General features: G+C 41.1%; 1 protein-coding gene across 1 annotated transcript in view; it reads right to left on the bottom strand.

Moving 5' to 3' along the window:
• dnm1a (dynamin 1a) overlaps nucleotides 1-13,451 on the bottom strand; it is a 286,115-nt gene extending 272,664 nt beyond the window's left edge. The window contains exon 1 of the mRNA XM_062478483.1: nucleotides 12,812-13,451. Within this exon, the coding sequence (XP_062334467.1) occupies nucleotides 12,812-12,972 (161 nt within the window). The 5' untranslated portion in view covers nucleotides 12,973-13,451. The remainder of the gene's footprint in view (nucleotides 1-12,811) is intronic.
• Nucleotides 13,452-23,421: the final 9,970 nt, after the last annotated feature.

Here is a 23,421-nt window from a genome sequence, read left to right as displayed (position 1 = left end):
CCTTCCCTGTTATGATAAATCAGTCAATCTTGATATCAAAATGATTCTAATCTACAAACTAAACCATTTATTAATGTTGTATTGTTATATTTCGAAGTATAAGCAATACATGGACATTTGAAATAGCTGAACTCTGAAAAGTTATCAACCACTTCACACCTAGGCAGATCTCAGGACGACGCCCAGGTGGGGGAAAACTGACCAATGAAAGAGGTCACCTTCACGGGGACCCCCCCTTTTCCTTTGGAGTATAAAACCCCCAAACGTACAATCACCCCCGCTTGTTCGTAGGATTAAACTGAAGTGCTAGCTACATTTCTAAACTTTCCTCTCAACCTGCAAATTCACTGAGCGCCCGGAACTTTGGCCAAAGATTCCGTTGTTCTATTTTCGTTGGACGATAACGAAACCATTGACTCTACCTTTCTTCAAACCGACAAAAGTAACTACGATTTGCAATATTTCTTACCTGTGACATATTGGCATGTTGTGATTAAATTGTTGATGTTTGATTATATTTTACAAATGAGTTAGCTTAACCCTTGCTAAGTTTGTTGCCCTTGCTCGTCCATTGTTCCCACAAAGGCCTACCCCTCTCTCTCTCTCTCCCCCCCCCCTTTACACGCGCTCTACACAGCCATTGTGTTGCTCGCCCTCATTTGCATCCAGCCACTGTACTACTCTGACTAACCCATAACTTATCTGGTATTTGTTCATTATAATTACATTCTCCTAAATAAATCATTGTGTATAATATTCGCGTATCACTCACGTTATCTGATCTGCTCTACTTTCATAGAATTCACGACTCAAGATTAGACTGATTATTACGAAGGCTATTATTTAAATATTATTCAATAAGGTTTCCTCTATCCCTTTAACAATAAGAGGTGGTGCCCACAAGAACTACATACTTTATTATAAATTAAGTATTGCTAATCTTAAACGAGCAAACCCCGCTACAGTTATGATGGTACAAAACATTGGACTACACTGCTGAAGGACACTTAAGGGATGATAAGGATCAATGTGTGATATTGCGTGCCACCCTTCTATCTTTTTTCTGTGTGATGTATTTGATGTGTTGTAACAAATTTTTTTCATGTTATACTAAGTCAGTCAACTTTGATATCAACTTTATTGTAACAAAACAAAATCTATACATTTATCAATGTTGTATAGATAGATTCTGAAGTATATGCAAGGTATAAACCTTTCTAAGATCGTTCCTAAAGTTGCATTGCAGTTCACACTCATCTGTGAACTATCTTAGACACACCCAAGCCAAGAAATGACAAATGAACTGTCTTACCTGCATCAAGACACTCCCCCTTTTCTCTGGATTATAAAAACTAGTGACAAATGGTCGCCAACGCTTCTCCTCTGGCTTAATTTGATAAGTCTCTGTACAACAACTGCTGAATACGTTTGAGACAAAGGAAGTACCTCAGCATTGTACTATAAATATTTTACGAAAGACTTGTGATCTCACTACACTGACCCGTTTGACTACGGACCCGCTTTCAAACACACCGACAAACTGCATTGTGCTTGTTTGATTGACTACATGTGAACTGACTATCGTTAGTTCACCACGAGATTCCAGAAATTCAAGATAAGGCCTGATTCTCTCTCCTGTCCTTTCTATTGTTACATTGTTTGTCCCCATCGTTACATTTGTTAGCCATTACAAATCTTACTAAAACCAATGGCAATATCCATTACTGTTCATGATAGTCCCATTTATTTCAATAAATCATTGTGTATCATTTTAAACTCATGTAATCTATTACCTCACATTATCTGATCCGCTCTACACTTGGAAAGAATTCATTCCTTCATACGACTGATTGTTACATATTTAACCTAGGTTTCCTCTGTGTCCTAACCCCAATATTGTAGTGTCCCGTCAACAATACTAGATTATAGATCAAGTATTTATATCCTTCAGCAAACCCCGCTGCACAGCTGAAGGTGCCCGTATCATGATCACCAGAAACGTAGATGTGGAAGACGGGCTTGTTAATGGGACATTTGCCAAAGATTGCTGGAATACTCGCCTAGAGAGCGAATGGTGCTACAACTATAAACTCGCTTGGGCTTGTGCTGGACAATCCAAATGCAGGACAGGGGTATCGGTATTCATCTGGTGATGCTGGCAACTTGGTGTACATAGAGAGGGTAGAGGAAAACCAGAAACAAAAAGGAGTGGTTCGCAGGCAGTTTCCCATCAGGTTGGCTTTTGCATGTACAACTCACAAAGCCCAAGGAATGACAACACATTAAAACATAAATTTGTGTCTTCCAACCTATGGCCTATGTGGCTCTGAGTAGAATGACTTCACTGCAAGGACTGCAAATGACTGATTTGATGAAAAGATGTTTTGTGATCCTGCAATCACAGCATTACTGGACTGACTAGAGCATCGTAGGACAGCGTTCAGAGTCTGCAATTTTCTCACACATATTGGAAGTGGCAACAGTGTGGCTAACCTATTTGTGTAAAATATATGTTTGCTCTTCTTGTGTAGTACGGCGTTCTAGGCTTGTCCATGTTTGTAATTGGTCGTATTTGGCAAACACGCCCCTTTTTATGTGAACGTGCTCGTCGCTCAAGTGGGGAATCCTGGGTTGAGTTAAGGAGTTGATAACCCGTCGTGATACTGCTTAGCCCGATTGCGATTGTTAGGCTTAGTGAAGCAAGATAACAAGAATTTATCTTGGACGTGTTGAACTTGCTTTGTAGTACACGGCCCTGGGGCCAGAGCTACCGACATAGAAGCTAATCTAGGGTGCTGGCTAGCACAAGGGCAAAGGCCAGAGCTAAGGCACATGGTGCACACATTTATGGTAGGTGCAAGAACATTGTCATACATGTCGGCACCAATGATGTTAAGCTGAGGCAGTCAGAGGTCACAAAGGTTAAAATAGGGCGGCATGTGACCTTGTTCAAAAGTCGTAGTAGTAGTAGCAGAGAATGTCTAATATGGGGAGAACTCCCACTCTCGGGAAACTTTCGGGTTCTGAACTGGTTGCAGTTCCACTCTAGTTCCATATGGGGGCACTAACGGTCGAGTGCAGAATGAATCAGAATCAGAATGGGATTTATTCGCCATGAAAGTTTGCACAGACAAGGAATTTGCTTTGGCAGGAAGGTGCATACAATAAACATATAGGGACCTAAAATTTAAATATGTGGACTATCTATACTAAGGGTACATAAACTAGCAGTACTAAGTGAGATTAGAATATAATTAAATATACAATAAAATAAAATATAAGTTGCCGTAAATTACAATAAAAAAATACAAAAATACAAATATTACAAAAAATACAAATGTACAAGATACAATTTTGTAATGCAGTGCAAAAAGCAGTGTGTTTTAAGCAGGAAGTCATTAGAGTCAGTGTGGTCCCTTGGCCTTGTTGAAGAGGCCAACAGCGGAAGGGAAGAAACTGTTTTTGTGGCGTGAGGTATTGGTCCTGATGGACCGCAGCCTTCTGCCGGAGGGGAGTGACTGAAACAGGGAGTGTCCAGGGTGGGAGAAGTCGGCCACAATCTTCCTCGCTCGCCTCAGGGTCCTCGAGGTGTGCAGGTCCTCGAGGGTAGGCAGATTGCAGCCAATCACCTTCTCAGCAGTGCGGATGATACGCTGCAGTCTGCTCTTGTCCTTGGCAGTGGCAGCAGCGTACCAGACGGTGATGGAGGAGGTGAGGATGGACTCAATGATGGCTGATTAGAAGTGCACCATCGTTGTCTTTGGCAGGTTGAACTTCTTCAGCTGCCGAAGGAAGTACATCCTCTGTTGTGCTTTCTTGATGAAGGAGCTGATGTTCAGTTACCACTTGAGGTCCTGGGAGAGGATAGTGCCCAGGAAGCGGAAGGACTCCACAGTGTTGACTGGGGAGTCACACAGGGTGATGGGGGTGAGTGGGGCTGTGTTCCTCCTGAAGTCCACAACCATCTCCACTGTCTTAAGAGCATTGAGCTCTAAGTTGTTCTGGCTGCACCAGGTCACCAGGTTGGCCGCTTCCCACCTATAATCAGACTCGTCTCCACCAGAGATGAGCCCAATAAGGATGGTGTCGTCCGCAAACTTCAGGAGTTTGACTGACGGATGACTGGAGGTGCAACTGTTGGTGTACAGGGAGAAGAGCAGAGGAGAAAGGACGCAGCCCTGAGGTGATCCGGTGCTGATGGACCTGGAGTCAGAGACTTGTGTTCCCAGCTTAATGCACTGCTTCCTGTCAGACAGGAAGTCTTTGATCCACCTGCAGGTGGAATCAGGCACGTTCAGCTGGGAGAGCTTGTCCTGAAGCAGGGCGGGGATGATGGTATTGAAGGCAGAGCTGAAGTCCACAAACAGGATCCTGGCATAGGATGCTGGGGAGTCCAGGTGCTGTAGGGTGAAGTGGAGGGCCATGTTAACTGCATCGTCCACATACCTGTTGGCTCTGTAGGCAAAAGGCAGGGGGTCCAGTAGAGGGTCAGTGATGGATTTAAGGTGTGCCAGCACCAGGCGCTCGAAAGACTTCATTACCACAGAGGTCAGGGCGACGGGTCTGTAGTCATTATGTCCTGTTGGCCTTGGATTTTTGGGCACAGGGATGATGGTGGAGGACTTGAGACAGGCTGGCACATGGCATGTCTCAAGGGAGGTGTTAAAGATGTAGGTAAACACTGGAGACAGCTGGTCAGCGCAGTGCTTGAGGGTGGCTGGAGAGACAGAGTCCGGCCCAGCTGCTTTGCGGGGATTCTGCCTCTTGAAAAGTCTGTTAACTTCACCCTCCTGAATGGAGAGAGTCGTCACTGTAGAGGGGGGGAGGTGGGAGGCCTCCTGGGTGGGAAGGGGTAGTTCAGGACTGTCCAATTGTCTTTCAAATCTGCAGTAGAACTCATTCAGGTCGTTGGCCAGGCGGGAGTCGTTAGTGGAGTGGGGGGCTCTGGGCTTGTAGTTGGTAATCTGCCTGAGCCCTCTCCAGACAGAAGCAGAGTCGTTTGCAGAGAATTGGTGTTTTAGTCTCTCTGAGTACAGTCGTTTAGCCTCCCTCACCGCCTTGCTAAACCTGTTCTTCGACTCCTTGAAACTGTCTTTGTCCCCACTCCTAAACGCGGCCTCTTTCTCTGACCTCAACCTTCTGAGTTTAGCTGTAAACCAGGGTTTGTCGTTGTTGTAGCTTACCCTGGTGCGTGTTGGTATACAGCAGTCCTCACAGAAGCTGATGTATGATGTCACAGCCTCTGTGAGCTCATCCAGACTATTGGTAGCAGTCGTGAACATGTCCCAGTCAGTGCAGTCCAAGCACGCCCGCAGATCCTCCATAGCTTCACTGGTCCACTGTTTTGATGTCCTCACAGCAGGCTTACAGCGCTTTAGCTTCTGCCTGTATGCAGGAATCAGGTGGACCATGGCGTGGTCAGAGTGACCCAGTGCTGCTCGGGGAACGCATGGTATGCTTTGCTGATTGTAGAGTAGCAGTGATCCAAGGTGTTTCCTTCTCTGGTAGGGCATTTGATGAATTGTCTATATTTTAGGAGTTCTTGAGTGAGATTGCCTTTGTTAAAGTCGCCTAGCACAATAACCAAGGAATCCGGATTTTCATGCTCCACACTCAGTATCTGGCTGGCGAGCCCACGTTGAGCCTCGTTGACGCTAGCCTGCGGAGGCATGTAGACGCCAACCAGAATGAATGATGCAAACTCTCGTGGCGAGTAAAAAGATCTACAGTTAATAAAAAATGATTCCAGATCAGGAGAACAGTGCTGCAGAATCACTGTCACATCTTCACACCAGCCACTGTTAATGTAAAAACAAATACCACCGCCTTTCGTTTTGCCAGAGAGCACAGGTTCACGATCCGCTCTCAGCAGTTTGAAACCTGCTAGCTGTAGCGCAGAGTCTGGGATCAGTTCACTCAGCCATGTCTCCGTAAAGCACAAAACGGAAGATGAATGAAAGTCTCTGTTTTTCCACACCAGTAGCTAAAGTTCACCCAGTTTGTTGCTCAGTGAACGCACGTTGGAGAGAAATATCCCCGGTAACGCTGTGCGTGCCCCACGCCGACGGAGTCGCACCAGAGCACCGGCTCGTTTGCCTCTCCTACGACGCTTCGCTGCTAGGACAAAGCCGAGGGTGGCTTTGACTATAATTCCCACTAATTCTGCCACTGGAAGCAGAAAAGTTGTAGTCCTGATGTTTAGAAGTACTTCTCTTGTTAGAGAACCCCGGAAATCTTGGCAGAACACTGAATTAACAGACAAAACAAGACAAAAAAGAGCGCACCTAACGACCGAGGCAGCCATCATCGGCGCCATCTTGGATCAATGGATCAATGGAGGTCTATGGAGCTATACCCCTCAAAATCCACTTTTCTCAGGATATAATTTTTTTTCTAGTAATTTTGAATTCGAAAGGGGAGGCAAAACAAATACACACTGCTGGGTGTTAAATTTTTTAAAGTCGCTTTTTTGTTCTAAAAAGCCTTTTACAATGTCAATGACGTCATACATATTGTACGGCCAGAGATACTGAATTATGGCAAGCTCTGTTCAATTCCTTTTTTCTCTCGATGCATCGACAACACAGCTGACAGGTTAGGCTCTACTTGTCAATACACATGCTAGAAAGAGTTTTGGCTTGCTAATGTTGTTGCTAATGTTGCTAATGCTCTGACATTCTGATTACACTTCGGATGCCATCAAGCGGGATCTCTGGTCGTAGTCAGTCCTTCACTAACCAATCAGCATTCATTAGCAGAATGCTAGCGTATTATGGGCAACAACGACTCACCCTGTAAGAAATCGAAAGGACATAAGTACTCGTTCATTCAACTTTCGACCTATAATCCATGTTGAACATGCAAAAACTACAATCAAATCTGAGAGTTATCAATGACAATCAGGTGAAAGAGACAAATGTAGCCGTTTAGCTCCATAGACTCCCATTCATTTTGCACTCGACCGCGATCACTCCCAGTGGAACTCTGGTGGAACTGCAACAAAATTCGGTACAACGGGGCTTAATAGGGAGTGGGCAGGCTGTCCTTAAACAGGCTCTGGTAGTAGTCTCTAGTCCTCTACCTGTTCGGGGGAGTGATGAGTTCTACAGCAGACTTGTCTCTCTTTACATCTGGCTTCTGCACAGATCAGGGTTTAGGATTTGTCGATAACAGGGGCCTGTTCTTCGTACGTTGCTAACTCAATTAGCTGGATTTGATTGTTGACGATTTGTCATTATCTTGGATTGTTCGGTTCTTCGAAGCTTATTCTGGACATGCTGTAATAGCAACAAGTCCTTTAGCTTAAACGTGCTCAGGAGCAAGATTTGATTGCGGCTTTATTCACCTTATTCTGCCCCGCCCACTTTTTCATATTTTTGCACTTCCGTTTTAATGGCACTTCCGGTTTACCGGGGATGTCATTCAATTCAATGGAGAACTGCCGAGAAGTCCCACTGCTAAAATATTAAATAATTAGGTGGATTTGTCCCGGATGTGCTATGTTTGTGTGCTACAACAAGTCAACAATACACCCTTTCACTGGATGGCTTGAAAACAACTTTTAAGTGTTTATATAATTCGTTTGCCGGTCAGATCGCTGCCCTGCGCTCTGCTGTGCTGCGATAAGCAGGCGTTACATTAGCCACAAACATAAGATGTTGTAATGATTTCACTGCAGGGCATATGCATTTGCTATACCTTGTTTGAAAGCTTAGGTCCTCTAGAATTCTGTCGTGTGATTAATTTTACAGTCAGTACATGTATTTGAGATTCCCCCGCAAAACCGACCAGCTAACATTGTTAGCAGTAGAACGTTAGCTTCTTGTTTATCTACTTGAGGCTCTAGTTTTTACATCAGGTCTCTGCTACTAGCCATAAACTGCAAATGTATGAGTGACAAATTACTCTAATTGTGCTGTAATAATAAATAGTAACAACTTTTTCATCGAGGGTCTTTGGTACAAGCTTTATGCAACGTGTTAAAACTTACATGATATAGGGTGTGCACTAGTAATCTTCCCTCCTATCTAATGGCAATTAGAAAGATGCATCTATTAAATAATTTGATTGCTAAAGCTTTACATTACATTTAGATGCACTGCAGCAGTTGTTTTGCTCACAGCCATGCCTATACATTTGGTTATAATCTTGTATCTACTAATATCATAAATTGAGAACACTAAAACATACTAAAACTGACGGGAGTCAGGTGGCTGAGCGGTTAGGGAATCGGGCTAGTAATCTGAAGGTTGTCAGTTCGATTCCCGGCCGTGCCAAATGACGTTGTGTCCTTGGGCAAGGCACTTCACCCTACTTGCCTCGGGGGGAATGTCCCTGTACTTACTGTAAGTCGCTCTGGATAAGAACGTCTGCTAAATGACTAAATGTAAAATATAGCTAGTTTATCTCTTATTACACACTTTATGTTGCAAGTGATATGAGCAGACAAAAGGAAACTTCAGTGTTTTTTTTTAATTCAGCGCCTTCAGCCAGGGACGCAGATCCTCAACTTTGGTTGGAGGTCGGTGCAAAGTAAATGTCGGCCCACAACACTCGGACCTCTTCTTTCCATGGTCAAAACAATGATAATACAGGGTCTGATTCCGTTTTCTCCAGCTGTTATGGCAGCCACGAACTGCACAGTTGACGCTGGGCATCTCTATTAGCCTTAAATTAGTACCAGAGCCTGTTTAAGACATTCTCTTTTAGTACCGTTATAAAGCGGAAAGTATCTAAACCGGAAATTAGAATACGCGGATGGCCGCGCCCATCGTGACTTCCGGAATAAGGTGAATAGAAGTGATTTTGCAACTGTAGGGACTACTTAACGTTATTGAAAATGAATGACTCCAGACCGGACTTCAGCCGTTCTCAAATTCTGTCAGAAAATAAAAATAAAAGAGTTTGGCCCAGATCAACCTGAAATCAAAATTACACAACAGGCGAGCGAAAAGGTTAGAGCTAAATCATACACAAGAGGTTTCTCCCACGATTGGTAAGCTACAACAGAAAGGCCTGGCTAGCTGGATGCAGTCATATCAATGCCTTATTTTGCTTCCCGTGCTTGATTTTTATAACATTCGGAACAGATACAGCATGGACTGTTACAGGAGTTCCGGACATTAAACATGTATCTGAGAAAACAAAACAAGTGCACAAAGGCACACATGGAGAATACAATCAAGCTAGCCATGCTAGGCAGAGACAATATCGCTATGTAACTGGACGAAGGTTACCGGATTGGGGTGAGGAAACAACGAAGAAGTGGATAAGAACAGGTACGTTCTATCAAAGATAATTGATTGTGTTAAATTTTTCTATAAATCCTTAATATTTAGTTTTACAGTAATAGTTGTGTTGTGTTTCCTAATAATACCAGGGAGACATCTGGCTCAAGTTCCCAGATGTCCGTGGTTTATAATATTTCTGAACTGAGTGTAATGATATTTATAGTCCACAAATGTGGACATTCGCCTATAGCTGTGTGCATTAATTAAATAATTACTATTTCACAGAGACCTTGTATCATGCAGTTTGTGTTCAATTGTAATAGGATGGTTACTGAATTGACTGAATATATTTCACAGCCCCACCTAGAATAATTTTCACCAGCCGCCACTGCTGTAGTGAAATAATCACAAACTAACAACACAGAAATGAATGACAGATAAACGAAGGCACGTTCATTTTAAGATTGTGTCTTTGCTCCTTGCAACAAGCTAGCCTGGCTCTGCCCTCCTACGTACTTCCGCTCAATTTTGATTTTGCTTCTGTACTACGTCTGGCCATGAGGTACGTAAGTCAGATGTCTCCGGTTAATTTTCTACCGGCCAATCAGCAAAGAGAGGGAGTGGCTGAGAACGATGACGTTGATGTCGTGCGCTAGTTTGTGTTGTAGTTCCGTAATGGCGGCGGAGAAAGATGCGAGCGAAGCCATTCGGTCCGTTGTAGCAACGCTGACGAATATCCATAAGCTAAAGCCGGAGCAAGAACAAGTTTTGCTGAGTTTTGTTGGTGGCCATGATGTTGTGGCCCTCCTCCCCACGGGGTTCGGGAACAGTTTGATTTTCCAGCTACGGCAGATAGCTCTGTTACAGTAGTGGTGAAGGAATTGGCTAAGGCGAACGCTAGCGATTGGTTATGGCAAATCAGAGTGGCTGCGGGCAGATCCAATAGTTTTAAACTTCAACAGAGTACCCGCCTACAAGGAAGTCAACGCTTGTCAATGGAGCGAGGCCAGACTCTCTGTACAAATGAAATGTACGAGTCTGGTTAGGACCAGGCTAGCAACAAGCGCCATCTAGCGATCATTACATGTCAGTAACAACGCCCCTGTCTGTAGACTATAAGTAGGGAAAATGGCTTGGCGCTTCTAGTGTTAAATATATCACAGTATTGATAAGTATAATGCTGCATAATGCACTATATTTCTGTACATTCTCTGTCATTACAATGATAAATATAATGCATTTTGAGTATTGGTAATACAACATCACAAGAAATTAGTCTTTGCAAGTGTCAATAACTGCTTATACTCAATTCTAACTATTGTAAATAATTATGAGTGCATGTATAATGCGTTATGCATAGGACTTGAATAAAGTGTTACCATAATTTTTTTGGGATCTCAAAACGCACGTCTTTGAGTTCTGAAAACTACAAATTTGCACGCTGCCCGGTTCTCAAGCAAATTGTTAAACAATCATTGCCCTACAATCCCACTATAAATCTTGCACAGACAGACACACACACACAGACAGATAGAGATTTCTCACATTATAGTAGAGATTTCCAGGGAATGTAAGCAACACAGAAGCCCACATGATCATTCTGCAATAACAGGGCAATTTCTACAACGGTTGTAGTGAACATGGATCTGTTCCTTGAATACAAGGCTGCATTTAAAACTTGCATGAATCATACAGTGTATAGCTTCATATTATATAATGTATATCTTTTTATTAAATATTTTGTGTTCAACTATTACAGACATGGTGCGATGGCATGATTATTTCACTATCTAGGAAGTCTCCTGGCTAAAAATATGAGATTGCTTGTTGTTGATTATGTGGACAACCACAGTTACTGTCTTGAAGTGAAATAACCAATAAAATAGCATGTAGCTGCCCGGAACATCCAGATTTATCAGACACCAGGGACCAATGAAATTGCGTGTTGTTAAAATGCTTTGGACTTTAAATAGATTAGAGATAATCCTGTTGAGTAGTGTCAGGACAACCTTAGATCCCTCTCCACTATGCTCTCTGTTCACTCACTGTTACTCCTACACGTCTATTACTATTACTTGACTTTTATTCCTTAACCCAAGCCATTTTAAACACAGTTAAAAGCAAAGTATATATAAAATCTGCCCCATTTCACTTCATCCCTGCAAGAGGAATACAGCAATAGACATAGTGTGAGTGTAGAGTACATAGTTGTACACTATTTATGCTTTAATGATGGTGTATAACTCTGAGCCAAAAATAAAGAGAGTGGGTCCATAATATAAATTTCATGGCTGATTTCAGTACAATAGGTAAACCTAAGTAAACAAACTAAATTATATGGTCTTTGTTGAATGCAACTTCCCCACTTATTAGTCCCTGGTAAGTGTCATCCAGACCTGCAGGTGATCAGCTAATTAAACCCATGGGGAGTAAGAAGAAGAGAAAATGAAAGAGAGAAAAGGATATAACAATGAAAGATAAGGGACAGAGCAATGAGAACGAAGCCTAGATTGAAAGAAGGTTTTCCTCCTCTGTATTTCTCTGAGTGACGATTGTTTCTATTGAAAGTAAAAAGGATTGACGGCAAGAGGATTACTGAAGGGCAACAGACTAAGTCCTAGTAGAGATAAATTATTAAATGATTGTGTGCGGGGGGTAGAAGGAAAAACAGACAGAAACAGGGTGGGGTAGTGTCAAATAAACACTTTTGTGTTGTGTGTGAGATAGATTAGAGAATGAGAGAGATATTCTTCATATAAACCAAATTCAAGTACAGGGTTTTGTGTGTGTGACCAAGAAATTCCAACTGATGGCAGCCCATCCTGAGACAGATAGCAAACACAGATTACATGATTGTCAGCTAGTCAGCACTCCTTTTGTCAATACTACAGCAAACATTTGCTCTAATTGCTATTGCGAGGCTTGCCATATCAAACTTCGGTCTTGGAAATCTTAGAACAGTATCAGGAAAGACAGTTTGAAGGATTTCTTTGCACAGTGAGTGATTGGGATCATAGTTAAATCAAATCAAAGAATGTGTATATCCTGTCTCTTTTATTCCTTTCGGTATCCCAAGGTCAGTAAAGACCAAATCTATCTAACAACCATATAAAGCTTTCTTATTCTTTTTTTCATTCTTTTTTTTTAACCAGGTATCAGAACAATGCACACATTATAAGATAATACTCCACAATTGTATTTTAAACTGTTAAATCGTTACCATATTGAATAGACAATTTACATGATAAATAAAATACTGCCGTTTTTACATTCAGGAGACATTTACTGTGTCACTAGGACATTTACAATTGCATGTCCATGGTATTAGACGTACTTTCTTATTTTATCAATGATACAAACCACCCCTTTTGCTATTATGAGTAAATTACGTGGCAAGACTTCCTCAAGAGTTTTACTAGGGGAGGTTTTACAAAATCGACAGCCAATTGTGTCGTTACTATTTTTGAGGTTTACGACAAGGTAGGCTCAAATGGTGCTGGGTTTGGATGCAAAAAATAATTGCGGTAGACTGGCTTTACTCAGAAAAAGAAGTTCAGGCACAGGAAAACTAAATTACTTACTTTCCCACGAAGTTCTCCAACACCGAACTTTTCCCGGCACTCTGTCCACCGACAACAGCGATTTGAGGTAGGTCCAGTGTGGCATTTTGACCAATGGAGGAGAAAGCATCCTGCATTCTGTTCACCATAGGAATCAATTCTTCCATCCCCCTGTTCCCCATGTTTGCTAGGAAACAGTTTCTCCTTCTGCAATACAACTAAATTGGGTAAAGCGTTATATGTTTAACCGTAGCGCTTGTCTCTCCCTGTCTGTGTTTGCAATTCCGCAGTTTTTCACTTGCAACCTCATTAAATAAAAAGCTGTAAATGACAATGCAACAACATACACTGGCTGCGCAACTACGTTGTCAGCTCTAAGCAAAGCGCTTCTTCTTTCATCCTTGTCTTTGAGAGCTATGCTTTGCTCATCTATCCAGCGCAGTAAATTAGATCAGGCTTGTTCGAGATCCTTGAATGTAGGCTGTTAGGATTAGGATTAAGAAACCTGGGATAATGTCAGGCAGTTTCCACTTCCTGTAAAGCAATGGCAGAAAATTATTTTTACAGACGAAATCCCAATTGCGCTGTGTATGGAAGTTTACACTCTTTATTCAAGTGGAATTCTTTTTTTCAATAGTCTATTCAATGTGCAAAATGACAATGCAGTACTCAATTCAGTTTGAGTTAGGCTAAGCCTATTTCAAATATTTTTTATGAAAGTATGAATGCCCATTATATTGCTAAGGTTTTTTGAACTCTATTCAAATGGAAATATTTTTCAATTGGCAATTAAATTAGCAAATTGGTCTTGCAATTTGAAATTCTTTGTAGCAACACTATTGACAAGCAGATGGGCAGTAGAATCGGTCCGTGTACTTTGCGGCCAATGAATTTTCATTTTGAAATTCCAAAATTGAGTTTCCCGACTACCATTTAGAAATAGGAAAACAAAAAACGGAAAACTACCCATTTTCCGTTTTTTGTTTCGATAATAGAAAACGAAAAAACGACCCGTTATCAGATTTTCTTTGATGTGCTTAAACATGGAAATCGGGAAGTAAAATAGTGTGTGGAAATCTTCTTTCTCAATTTTGCATTGATTTTTGTGTTGTGACCCGGAAGTTGCTCACACGAGCTTGACAGTCACTCTGGTCCACATATTCAGGATGTCAGCAGAGGATGCGCTGCCATTTGTATGGAAGCAAATCAGTGACATAATGTTTTGAATTTTAAAAGGCATTGAATACTTAATATTGAAATTTAAACAACACCGAATTCACATATGAATATATATTTCAATGAAAAAAACTAATCTGACCCCAAAATTCAAGACTCGGAAATTCAGGTTGCTCAAATTCGAGCCCCCCTAAAAAATTCTAGTTTAAAAATGTCGATCCAATCAACTTCGAGCCTAAAAATTTCTATCTTCAAAAATGTGAACTTTATGGAACAAGGGTCATTGTAATCAATAGGAAATCATTGTTTAAATATGATTGGTATGAAAAGGGCATTGTGTTTGTGAATGATGTTATAGATGTCTGGTAACCTTTTGGAATATAAAGCTTTCTTCGACAAATATAATTTAAACTGTACTTATAGAGAATACAACAAGATCTGTAAAGCAATACCGATACCATTATTACAGTTAGTTCAAAGCACATTGTTATATGTAAGAATAAGACCCTTACCAACTTTACCAAATGTTTTTATTAATGATTGTACTTTATTTGACAGTAAATGTGATAAAACATATATTAGTGATGCTAAATATTTTTTTCATAACAGAGGATTGTGTGTACAGGTTCCGAATATGGTTGCATTGTCCATAAAAAACAAACATTTTAAATTCATTAAATGGCCCATTTCCCCAAAATTCAAAGAGACTCACTTTAAAATAATTTATAAAATATATCCGGTCGCTGACTTTCTTAGAAAAATATTCAAATTTGGTGTAGAACCGTCTTTATTTAGTGAGGTGGATGATGAGACTCTGGAACCATGCTTCAGTCCGATGTAATCAAATTTTGCATTGAGGCTCGATCGATCTGCGAGCAATTTTATCATTCATCTGCTCTGCTATGCGCCCTCTGCTGACATCCTGAATATGTGACTGTCAAGCTCGTGGGAGCAACTTCCGGGTCACAACACAAAAATCAACGCAAAATTGAGAAAGAAAATTTCCACACACTATTTTACTTCCAGATTTCCATGTTTAAGCACATCAAAGAAAATCAGATAACGGGTCGTTTTTTTGTTTTCCGTTTTCTATTATCGAAACAAAAACGGAAAATGGGTTATTTCAAAACATAAATCCATTGGCCGCAAAGTACACGGACCAGAAGAATCCGTGTATCATTCGTTCTTTCATTTTTCAATTGATAAACCGAAAACCAAAAACGATTCGTTTTTCCGTTATTCAATTGAGAAACCAAAAACGAGAAACCAAAAACGATTGTTTTTCTTGTTATTCAATTGAGAAACCAAAATCGAAAAACGAAATCGAAAAACGGGCCAATTGCCGAAAATGATTTTGCATTTTTTTTTGGTGACCCAGAAGTTGTGACCCAAATGACTTCATGTATTCCACTAATGTATCTTAATCTAGATAGCCTACTCAAACAATCATGGAGTTTTATATTGTTTAGACTAGCCTATCTCCCTTCAAAACAAGCCATGGATAAAGAAAACCAAAAGGAAAATAAATGTTACTGAAATTAGAAAACTTATAGAGTTGTATACTGAGAATAGAAGCGTGCTCACAGGGAAATTTAATAATATCAAAACAGAAACAATCATCTTGGAAATCGATCACCAATAAAATTAACAGTGGGATTTGTGCGATCACGGACTACTCTCGCCTTAATGCCCTTTCCATATGTTGCCTATAAATAAGATGCGCTGCATGTGCGATCAAACTGTTGTACATTATAATTACTATGGATATTAGTCATATTTTCCAACTTACGCCTGCTCCACACTAGGTGTAAAATGTACACCCAGGTGCAACACATAAAGGGCTAACCCTAAGTCTAACTGGTGCACTAGTCGTAAATTTAAGTTGGTCTTAATTTTCAGTTCTATGTCGGACGTAGCGTTATGCCCAGGCGTACGCCCAGCTGGTGCACTCGGCTCCTGAAGACTGTACAGATATTTTCAACACTTGTGACTTTACGTGACTGAATGCAATTGGAATTCTTCTAAGTGATGCTATGAATTGGACTGGTTTCTAATTAGCCTTGCTGGACTTTGCAGACTCCCTGGGATATGATTTGTTTATGCATTTGTTTTGTAGTAGTGTATGTGTACTTGTATGTGTTGTTTGTAACTGCAAATGCTCTCAATAAATTAATACAAAAATAAAAAGACATAAGAAGTCATTTGGGTCACAACTTCCGGGGCACCAAAAACAAAATTTCAAAATCATTGGCCCGTTTTCGATTTGGTTTTCGATTTTGGTTTCTCAATTGAATAACAAGAAAAACAATCATTTTTGGTTTCTCGTTTTTGGTTTCTCAATTGTAAAATGAAAGAACGAATGATACACGGATTCAGTAGCCCTACTGACACACCAACCCAGTCTCATCTCAACTTGTCAAATATTGACGCTTGGGCAGAGCCCTTTGGCGTCATTATACTGACGCCGGGGGCCGCCTTTGTCGTCGTTTTTTGACGCCTAGGGTTGCACATTGACTTCCACGTTAATATGTTCGGCTTTTCCCGTCGAAAATTCTGAAATATGGCGTATTTTGGCGCATTAGGTCTCCCACAGATTTGATGAGCGGCTTTTGGATTTTAACGAAACGTCACCAAAATAAATCGGGTGATTTCGTAAAAATCCGGCCGATGTGCTTTCAACATGTTTTTTTTTTGTGTTATCCAAGACAAACGTCATAAATGACTTAAATGTTATTTATGGACATAAAAGTTATTTATAAAATGGACTGATACAAAATAAACCGATCTAAAAACCTATGCATTACATTTTTTATGAAAAAATCCGGCGGAGGAGGAATATAATTTTATTTTAATCATAATTTTAAGCGCATGGAGGCAAGCACGTCAAATCCACTGACAGCAAAACCTATAAATTATCCAACATTATTGTAAATGTATTATTACACACAAGTCGCTGAAAGGTTTGGCGCGCAACTCTCAAGATCTGTCTGGAACTACTTCTTGTCAACCAAACCTGAAAAGGTAAGCTATTATCGATGAGGTAAACATATATTTAAGATACTATCCTACTATGCAGTTTTTAAAATTGTTTTTTAGGTTGGTTTAATGTTATTATGTTTGACTTACATTGCCCAGTGCTTTGCATCACCAATATAAATTATTTGACTTTGAAAACTGCACAAATAGGCTAATACACTGTGCTTGCTAGCTAGATAGCTAGTCTAACCCTAACGTTACGTCATGCAAGGTCATGAATCGGTGCACATTCATTGGACTCAGACCAATGTTTATCTTTGCTGGCGTGGTCCTTTTTACATCTCATAGCTTGCTAAACTGCAAGTGTAGACTAGGTATGACATTTATTGTATTGTATTTTTCTTTCCTTGCAGCTGAATTCACACATTTTCTGGAAAAGATATCCATACCTCACCATATCCTTGCCTTACAGTAATTCATAATTTGTCAGGAAGTACCTGTGTATACCTGTGTCCACCTACCTCTGTCTACCTGTGTTACACCCTCCACAGGCTCTGCTGGTCTTTCTGTTTCTGTCTTTCTGTGTGTCTTTGTTTGTGCGCATCTCCAGGCTCCAGTGATCCAGTTCATCCTACCTGCACAAGATCCACACCTGCGGCTATGGATGGGGATCGATACCCGGTTCTGTAAGGACCCGGTTCCAAATTTCTCAAAACCCGAAGATCAATAAGGTCCGAGCTTTCGATACCGCTATCAAGACTAGGTAGGCTAATATAATGTAACTTATGTCTTGAGAGATACGTTATGTCATTTAAATCAAATCACTGGTGCACAAACGTACATCGATTGTCTAATCCCATCCCATCATCTTCCGCTTATCCGGGGGTCGGGTCGTGGGGGCAGCAACCTAAGCAGGGAGGCCCAGACTTCCCTCTCCCCGGCCACTTCCACCAGCTCTTCCTGGAGGACCCCGAGGCGTTCCCAGGACAGCCGAGTGACATAGTCCCTCCAGCGTGTCCTGGGTCTTCCCCGGGGCCTCTTCCCAGTGGGACGTGCCCAGAACAACTCACCAGGGAGGCGTCCAGGAGGCATCTTTATCAGATGCCCGAGCCACCTCAACTGGCCCCTCTCGACGCGGAGGAGCAGCGGTTCTACTCTGAGCCCCTCCCGGATGACCGAGCTTCTCACCCTATCTGTAAGGGAGAGCCCGGACACCCTGCGGAGAAAACTAATTTCGGCCGCTTGTATTCGCAATCTCGTTCTTTCGGTCACTACCCACAGTTCGTGACCATAGGTGAGGGTAGGAACGTAGATCGACTGGAAAATAGAGAGCTTCGCCTTTCGACTCAGCTCCTTCTTCACCACGACGGACCGATGCAGAGGCCGCAACAATGCGGACGCCGCACCGATCCGCCTGTCGATCTCACGCTCCATCCTTCCCTCACTCGTGAACAAGACCCCGAGATACTTGAACTCCTCCGCTTGGGACAAGATCTCCTCCCCGACCCGGAGATTGCACTCCACCCTTTTCCGGTCAATAACCATGGCCTCAGATTTGGAGGTGCTGATTCCCATCCCAGCCGCTTCGCATTCGGTTGCGAACCGCTCCAGTGAGAGCTGAAGGTCACGGCCCTATGAAGCCAACAGGACCACATCATCCGAAATCGGAATCAGCACCTCCAAATCTGAGGCCATGGTTATCGACCGATTGTCTAATAAAATTACTAAATTAAATTGAATGGCCTGCCAACCGCCTTTTTAACTAAAAGTAGAAGAATTTAATTGGCTCACGCCCTACTTCGCTTTATTTCTCATTTTGTTGCTAGCTACGATGGCTGAACATACTAAGCGGTCAAAGGCTTGGCAACATTTTAATAAAGCCAAAGATAAAAACGAAGCGACGTGTAATATATATTCGAAGATAATTTCTTGTAAGGGGGGGAACATTACTGCAATGAATAAGCACCTCAACGTTGTGCATGAGCTAAAGGTAAAATGCATTCGACTGTCTTCGAGAAGCAATGGTGCCAACTCCAGCTGCCGGTCAATCCTCCTCATCAACCCAAGTTTGCATGGTGAGCGCAGTCAGCGCACCCCAACTTCGTAGCAAGTATCCATCGTCGACAATAATAAGCCTCAATAATAAGAGCCAGGACTCTACAGTGCAACTATTTCACCCGCCTATGTCCCTAAAATTTGATACATGCGCGAACGGAATTTCTTTTTACGAGCTCAGTCAGTGTGTGAGTAAAGACTAGCCTCCTCCACCCCGCTGCTGATCATTCAAAATATAGTCACCGGGAGCATGGCTCTGTGGGCTGCTTAAGCATCTTGTTAAACAATAACAGAGACAGAACATAATAGGGATGAGATAAGGAAGGTTTGGGTTTGGTTAGCTGGCCATTTAGCTAGATCCGGTGCCTTTTGTTGAAACGTGTTAAACTTTTCATAAAGTCTTGAACAATGACGGCTTGTCAATGTAACTTTTTGTCAACCAACCAATCACAGTCATTTATACTAGTTACTCATCCAGGTTGTGGATAGTACATCTGTAGTGGACAATTGTAGATTTAGTAAGAGCAAGGATCCATTGTGCCAATATGTGCTCCTTTTATCCAGCCTCCTCCTGAGAGCAACACATTCCCCTTGTTTTATTTGACATCTGTTTTATTTAAGTTATTGTTATAAATGTGGTTTAGTAATCTTGTTTACATTAAGTGTGGCGTGGGTTGTGTGGGTGCTGCTATATGTTTAACATTTGCCAAATTCATTCATTTAGATGGTGGTTAGCTCAAGCTCAGGGAAATGGAGGAAGACATGGACTTGCAACATGGCAACAGCTCGGATGAAGATGATGATGATAGTGATGATGAAGAGGAGGATGATGCAGAGAATTGATTGCTTCTATTGGGATTTACGTTCCATTGCATGGTTTAGGCTCAAGTTAAGTTTTTGTGGCAAAAAGTGAAGCTAACGGTGGCTAATTTGCTAGCCACAGTCACTGACGTTACTAACGTCACTAACGTCACGAAAACTCGCGTGACTACCTCTAGCAGAACATTAGTTTAGCAGCTTGTTAACTTCTGGGAGATAGCTAAGCTAACTGCTTTACTGTAAGGCAGCTGCAGAAACGCCACAAGCAAAGAGGCCAGGGTGATAACTATTTACTAATTTTACTTTGTGATATGACACACAATTGTGATGTGTAATGTATAGGGATGGGCGAACGATGCCTTGTGAAGCTTTGGTGGTTTCTTCCGGATTGTGCCGGCCCAAAGAGCCGAACTATCGGCGCATTGAAAATGAACAGCGTCATATAGCAGCCGTTTAAACTGGCTGAATGAGGCGTAGTGGTTGTCTCCGACGGTAGACTACCCTACGTTATTTAATATTTTAATTAAGGCTACATGTGTTCATTTTAATCTGATATTAGTGCTCACACATTAAAATGTTGTGATACATCTGAAGGCCGTTAGAATTATATCATTTTCTCACAGTAAAAGTTAAAGAATATCTTCCGAAGCTCCCTGCACTGGGGCAAGAACTCGGGTAACCAGCCTCGCATTATCAATACGTTGTCGTACAACGCTTTAACCAGCTACACCACCGAAAAAGCTGTTACCTGTTGATGCGGGTGGACGGACTTTATACGATTTTTATATCAATTAAACTAGATTACACAGATTTTTTCTTATTCTTAACATTTGTGATATGTAGGCCTATTGTGAACTGGAGGGACTTTATTTTTACTAATTATTATTACTGTTGACAATGTTGACGAATCATCAACATTTGTTTTCTGGGCACTGTATAGACCTAGTCCTATCATGTTACGTTTCATTTCAATAAAATAACACAACACTCAGTGCACGGATTTATAATTATTATAATACGGATTTGGCTAAATAATAATGACTGATGGAAGAAACTCGAGCGATGCCTGGTGTTGCTTCTCTGGCAATGTGAGATTTGTCTTTAACAAGAAGCGGTGGCTTCGTTCCTTCTATGGCTCTGGTTCAGAAGAGCGGCAAAACTTCGAACCAGTTTGTGACGTTTGAAGCATTGAACGTCATCTATCACGTGGTTTCGTAATTTGATACAAGCTCCAAAACACTTTTTCGAAACTGTGCGTATTGGTTTTGCGACACAAGCATCGATGCGTCAGTGTCATACGTCCCATCCCTAGTAATGTACAATATAAGCTGATATTATTAAGGAAGTACATCTACTTTCGGAAACAGTAGTCTACTATTTCACTGAAGTATTAGCATCATGACATTAGCCTGTGTTGCCCGGGCAACACATACTACAGTGGTCTATGACGTATCTGTTTTCAATCGTTAAAATAAACATTCCTCACAAATACATTTTCGTTGTAGGATTTATTATGACATTAGTAAACTATTTGTTGGTGAAATTACCATTACCTGTGGTTTCAAACCAGTGTAGCTCACTGCAACGCTGTAGCCTACCCGAGACACTACTGAGTAGCTAACAAAAACATCTACACAGCTGTTTAGGAAGTCAAACGGCGACAGAACATGTTCGGCACTCCCCTTACTTAAATCAAAAGTCTTAGGTGAAACTATCTGACTACTAACCTGAACTTCATTGCCACAGCCTAAACTTTGTCAATCTGTTCCTAAACCGTACAACGGAACGTTAAATCAAATTCAACCAACACAATCGCTACCAAGACGAACACAGCAGTAGTCTACTGTACCGTAGTAGTACAATTTACCGGGGCAGCTTCTCCACACAGGGCTATATCGCATTTTGCGTTGTTACTGACAATGATCGCTACCAGTGAGCTTTTTATGAATGAGCGATTTTCCACTAAATAAATGTCAAGCTTATTTACGTTTTTGGGGGCATATTTTCAGTTAGCAGATGGTACTGTTTGAATCGCGATTCCATCTTCTACTGCCGGTAACGTCGTTGAATAGTCTTCAAAGGGGGTTCTTTATTAATGAATGAATGCAATATGAGTAGGCTAAATGCCTGAAAATATCACGAGAAGGGAAAAACTTAAAAGGAAGTTTAAGTCATAGAGATTAGGTTAGGTTTTACACCGGTCTGCCAAATGTATTAGTTTTGATTCAGCTATGAGGCTGCCTCTTGCAGGGGAAATGAGAAGACATCTATTTCATTCTACGCTTCACTCGTATTTTGAGTTGTAAATGAGCAGCAAAAAAAAGATGCTTTTAAATCTATGTAATCTTTATAATTAATAAGTATGCATTTTTATATAAAATACACAGGAATATCAGTTGTAAAAATGTAATTAAAAAACGGACCCCTATGCAACCGACGCAAGCAAGCACACCCTACAATTTCCCCAGAAATTGTACCCTCTCTAGTGTGTATTACTGTGTGTTCTCTCCCTTTGATCTCTACCTTTAATGGCCCAGGCGAGTCAATTGCAACAGAGGCTGCCTCCAGACCATGACTGCAGCAGAGCACAGAGCATTATTTGTAAATGAGTGGTAGCACATAACACTTAACTTATAACATGGGTGAGTTGGTGACCTAGCTAATGTTTTCGGGTTTGTGTTTTAGATTCACTGTTAGGTAAGGGAGCGTGCTGGCTCCGCCTTCCCATTGCGGGGAGGGCCAGCGGCTACCAGGTTTTGTTTTTCTTTTCACTAACTCAGTCTTGTTTTTCTGTTCAATAAACTTTCGTATTATTTTATAAACATTGACTTGCGTGGTTGGACTCACCTTATGTTGGCTGGCAGATATCTTGAGTGGGAAATTATGGGGATAAATTATCCAGATTGTTTTTGAAAGATTCTGATTTAACTCTGTATAACTCGAGACAACTATCATCTCAATATTTAGGCTACCACACACGTTAATATCAATGAGGGACCTTCGTAAATCCGAGTCTGGATGATGACCTAAAATGATAAGCGTTGATGAAGTTCTGCGTGTAATATAAATGCATTTTCTGTTGATAGAAATGAATGGGAAGATTTGGCGTATAAACTGCACGCAAATAGGGATCCTCCAAACGGAACCCTGAGTTAGCTGAAAGCTAATGACAGCTAACTGTCGTTCTTTAAAACAAACGATATTCTGAACAATCGTAAAACGAAGTAATCGGATAGTTTCTAATAACGTGTTTAATTATGCGAAATTACACATGATGACAAACAAAACCGGCTAAATATAGCTACCAAATAATCTTGCCATAGACCAGGATACAAGTAGCCTTTGAAACATTTAATTGAACTACAAATATGGCGTTGTTCAAAGTTTCGATCTATTGTTTAATGGAATACTTTGTAGTTCTTTTAGTAATTTGTGTTTTACACCAATATAATCTCCAATTTAATATCAGATTGATAAGAAATGTAAAATGTACATTTATTATAGATCAATAAAAGTTATATATAATCAGCACTACAAAAGTAAACTTTGGCATGTGTTTTTAATCATACGTTTGCATAATGCACTGTAAAAAGAATTATATTCAA

The sequence above is a fragment of the Osmerus eperlanus genome, chromosome 14, assembly GCF_963692335.1.
Source record: "Osmerus eperlanus chromosome 14, fOsmEpe2.1, whole genome shotgun sequence".
Classification (NCBI taxonomy): domain Eukaryota; kingdom Metazoa; phylum Chordata; class Actinopteri; order Osmeriformes; family Osmeridae; genus Osmerus; species Osmerus eperlanus.
Note: the sequence above shows the minus strand (reverse complement) of the source record. Positions and strands in the feature narration are given on the sequence as shown.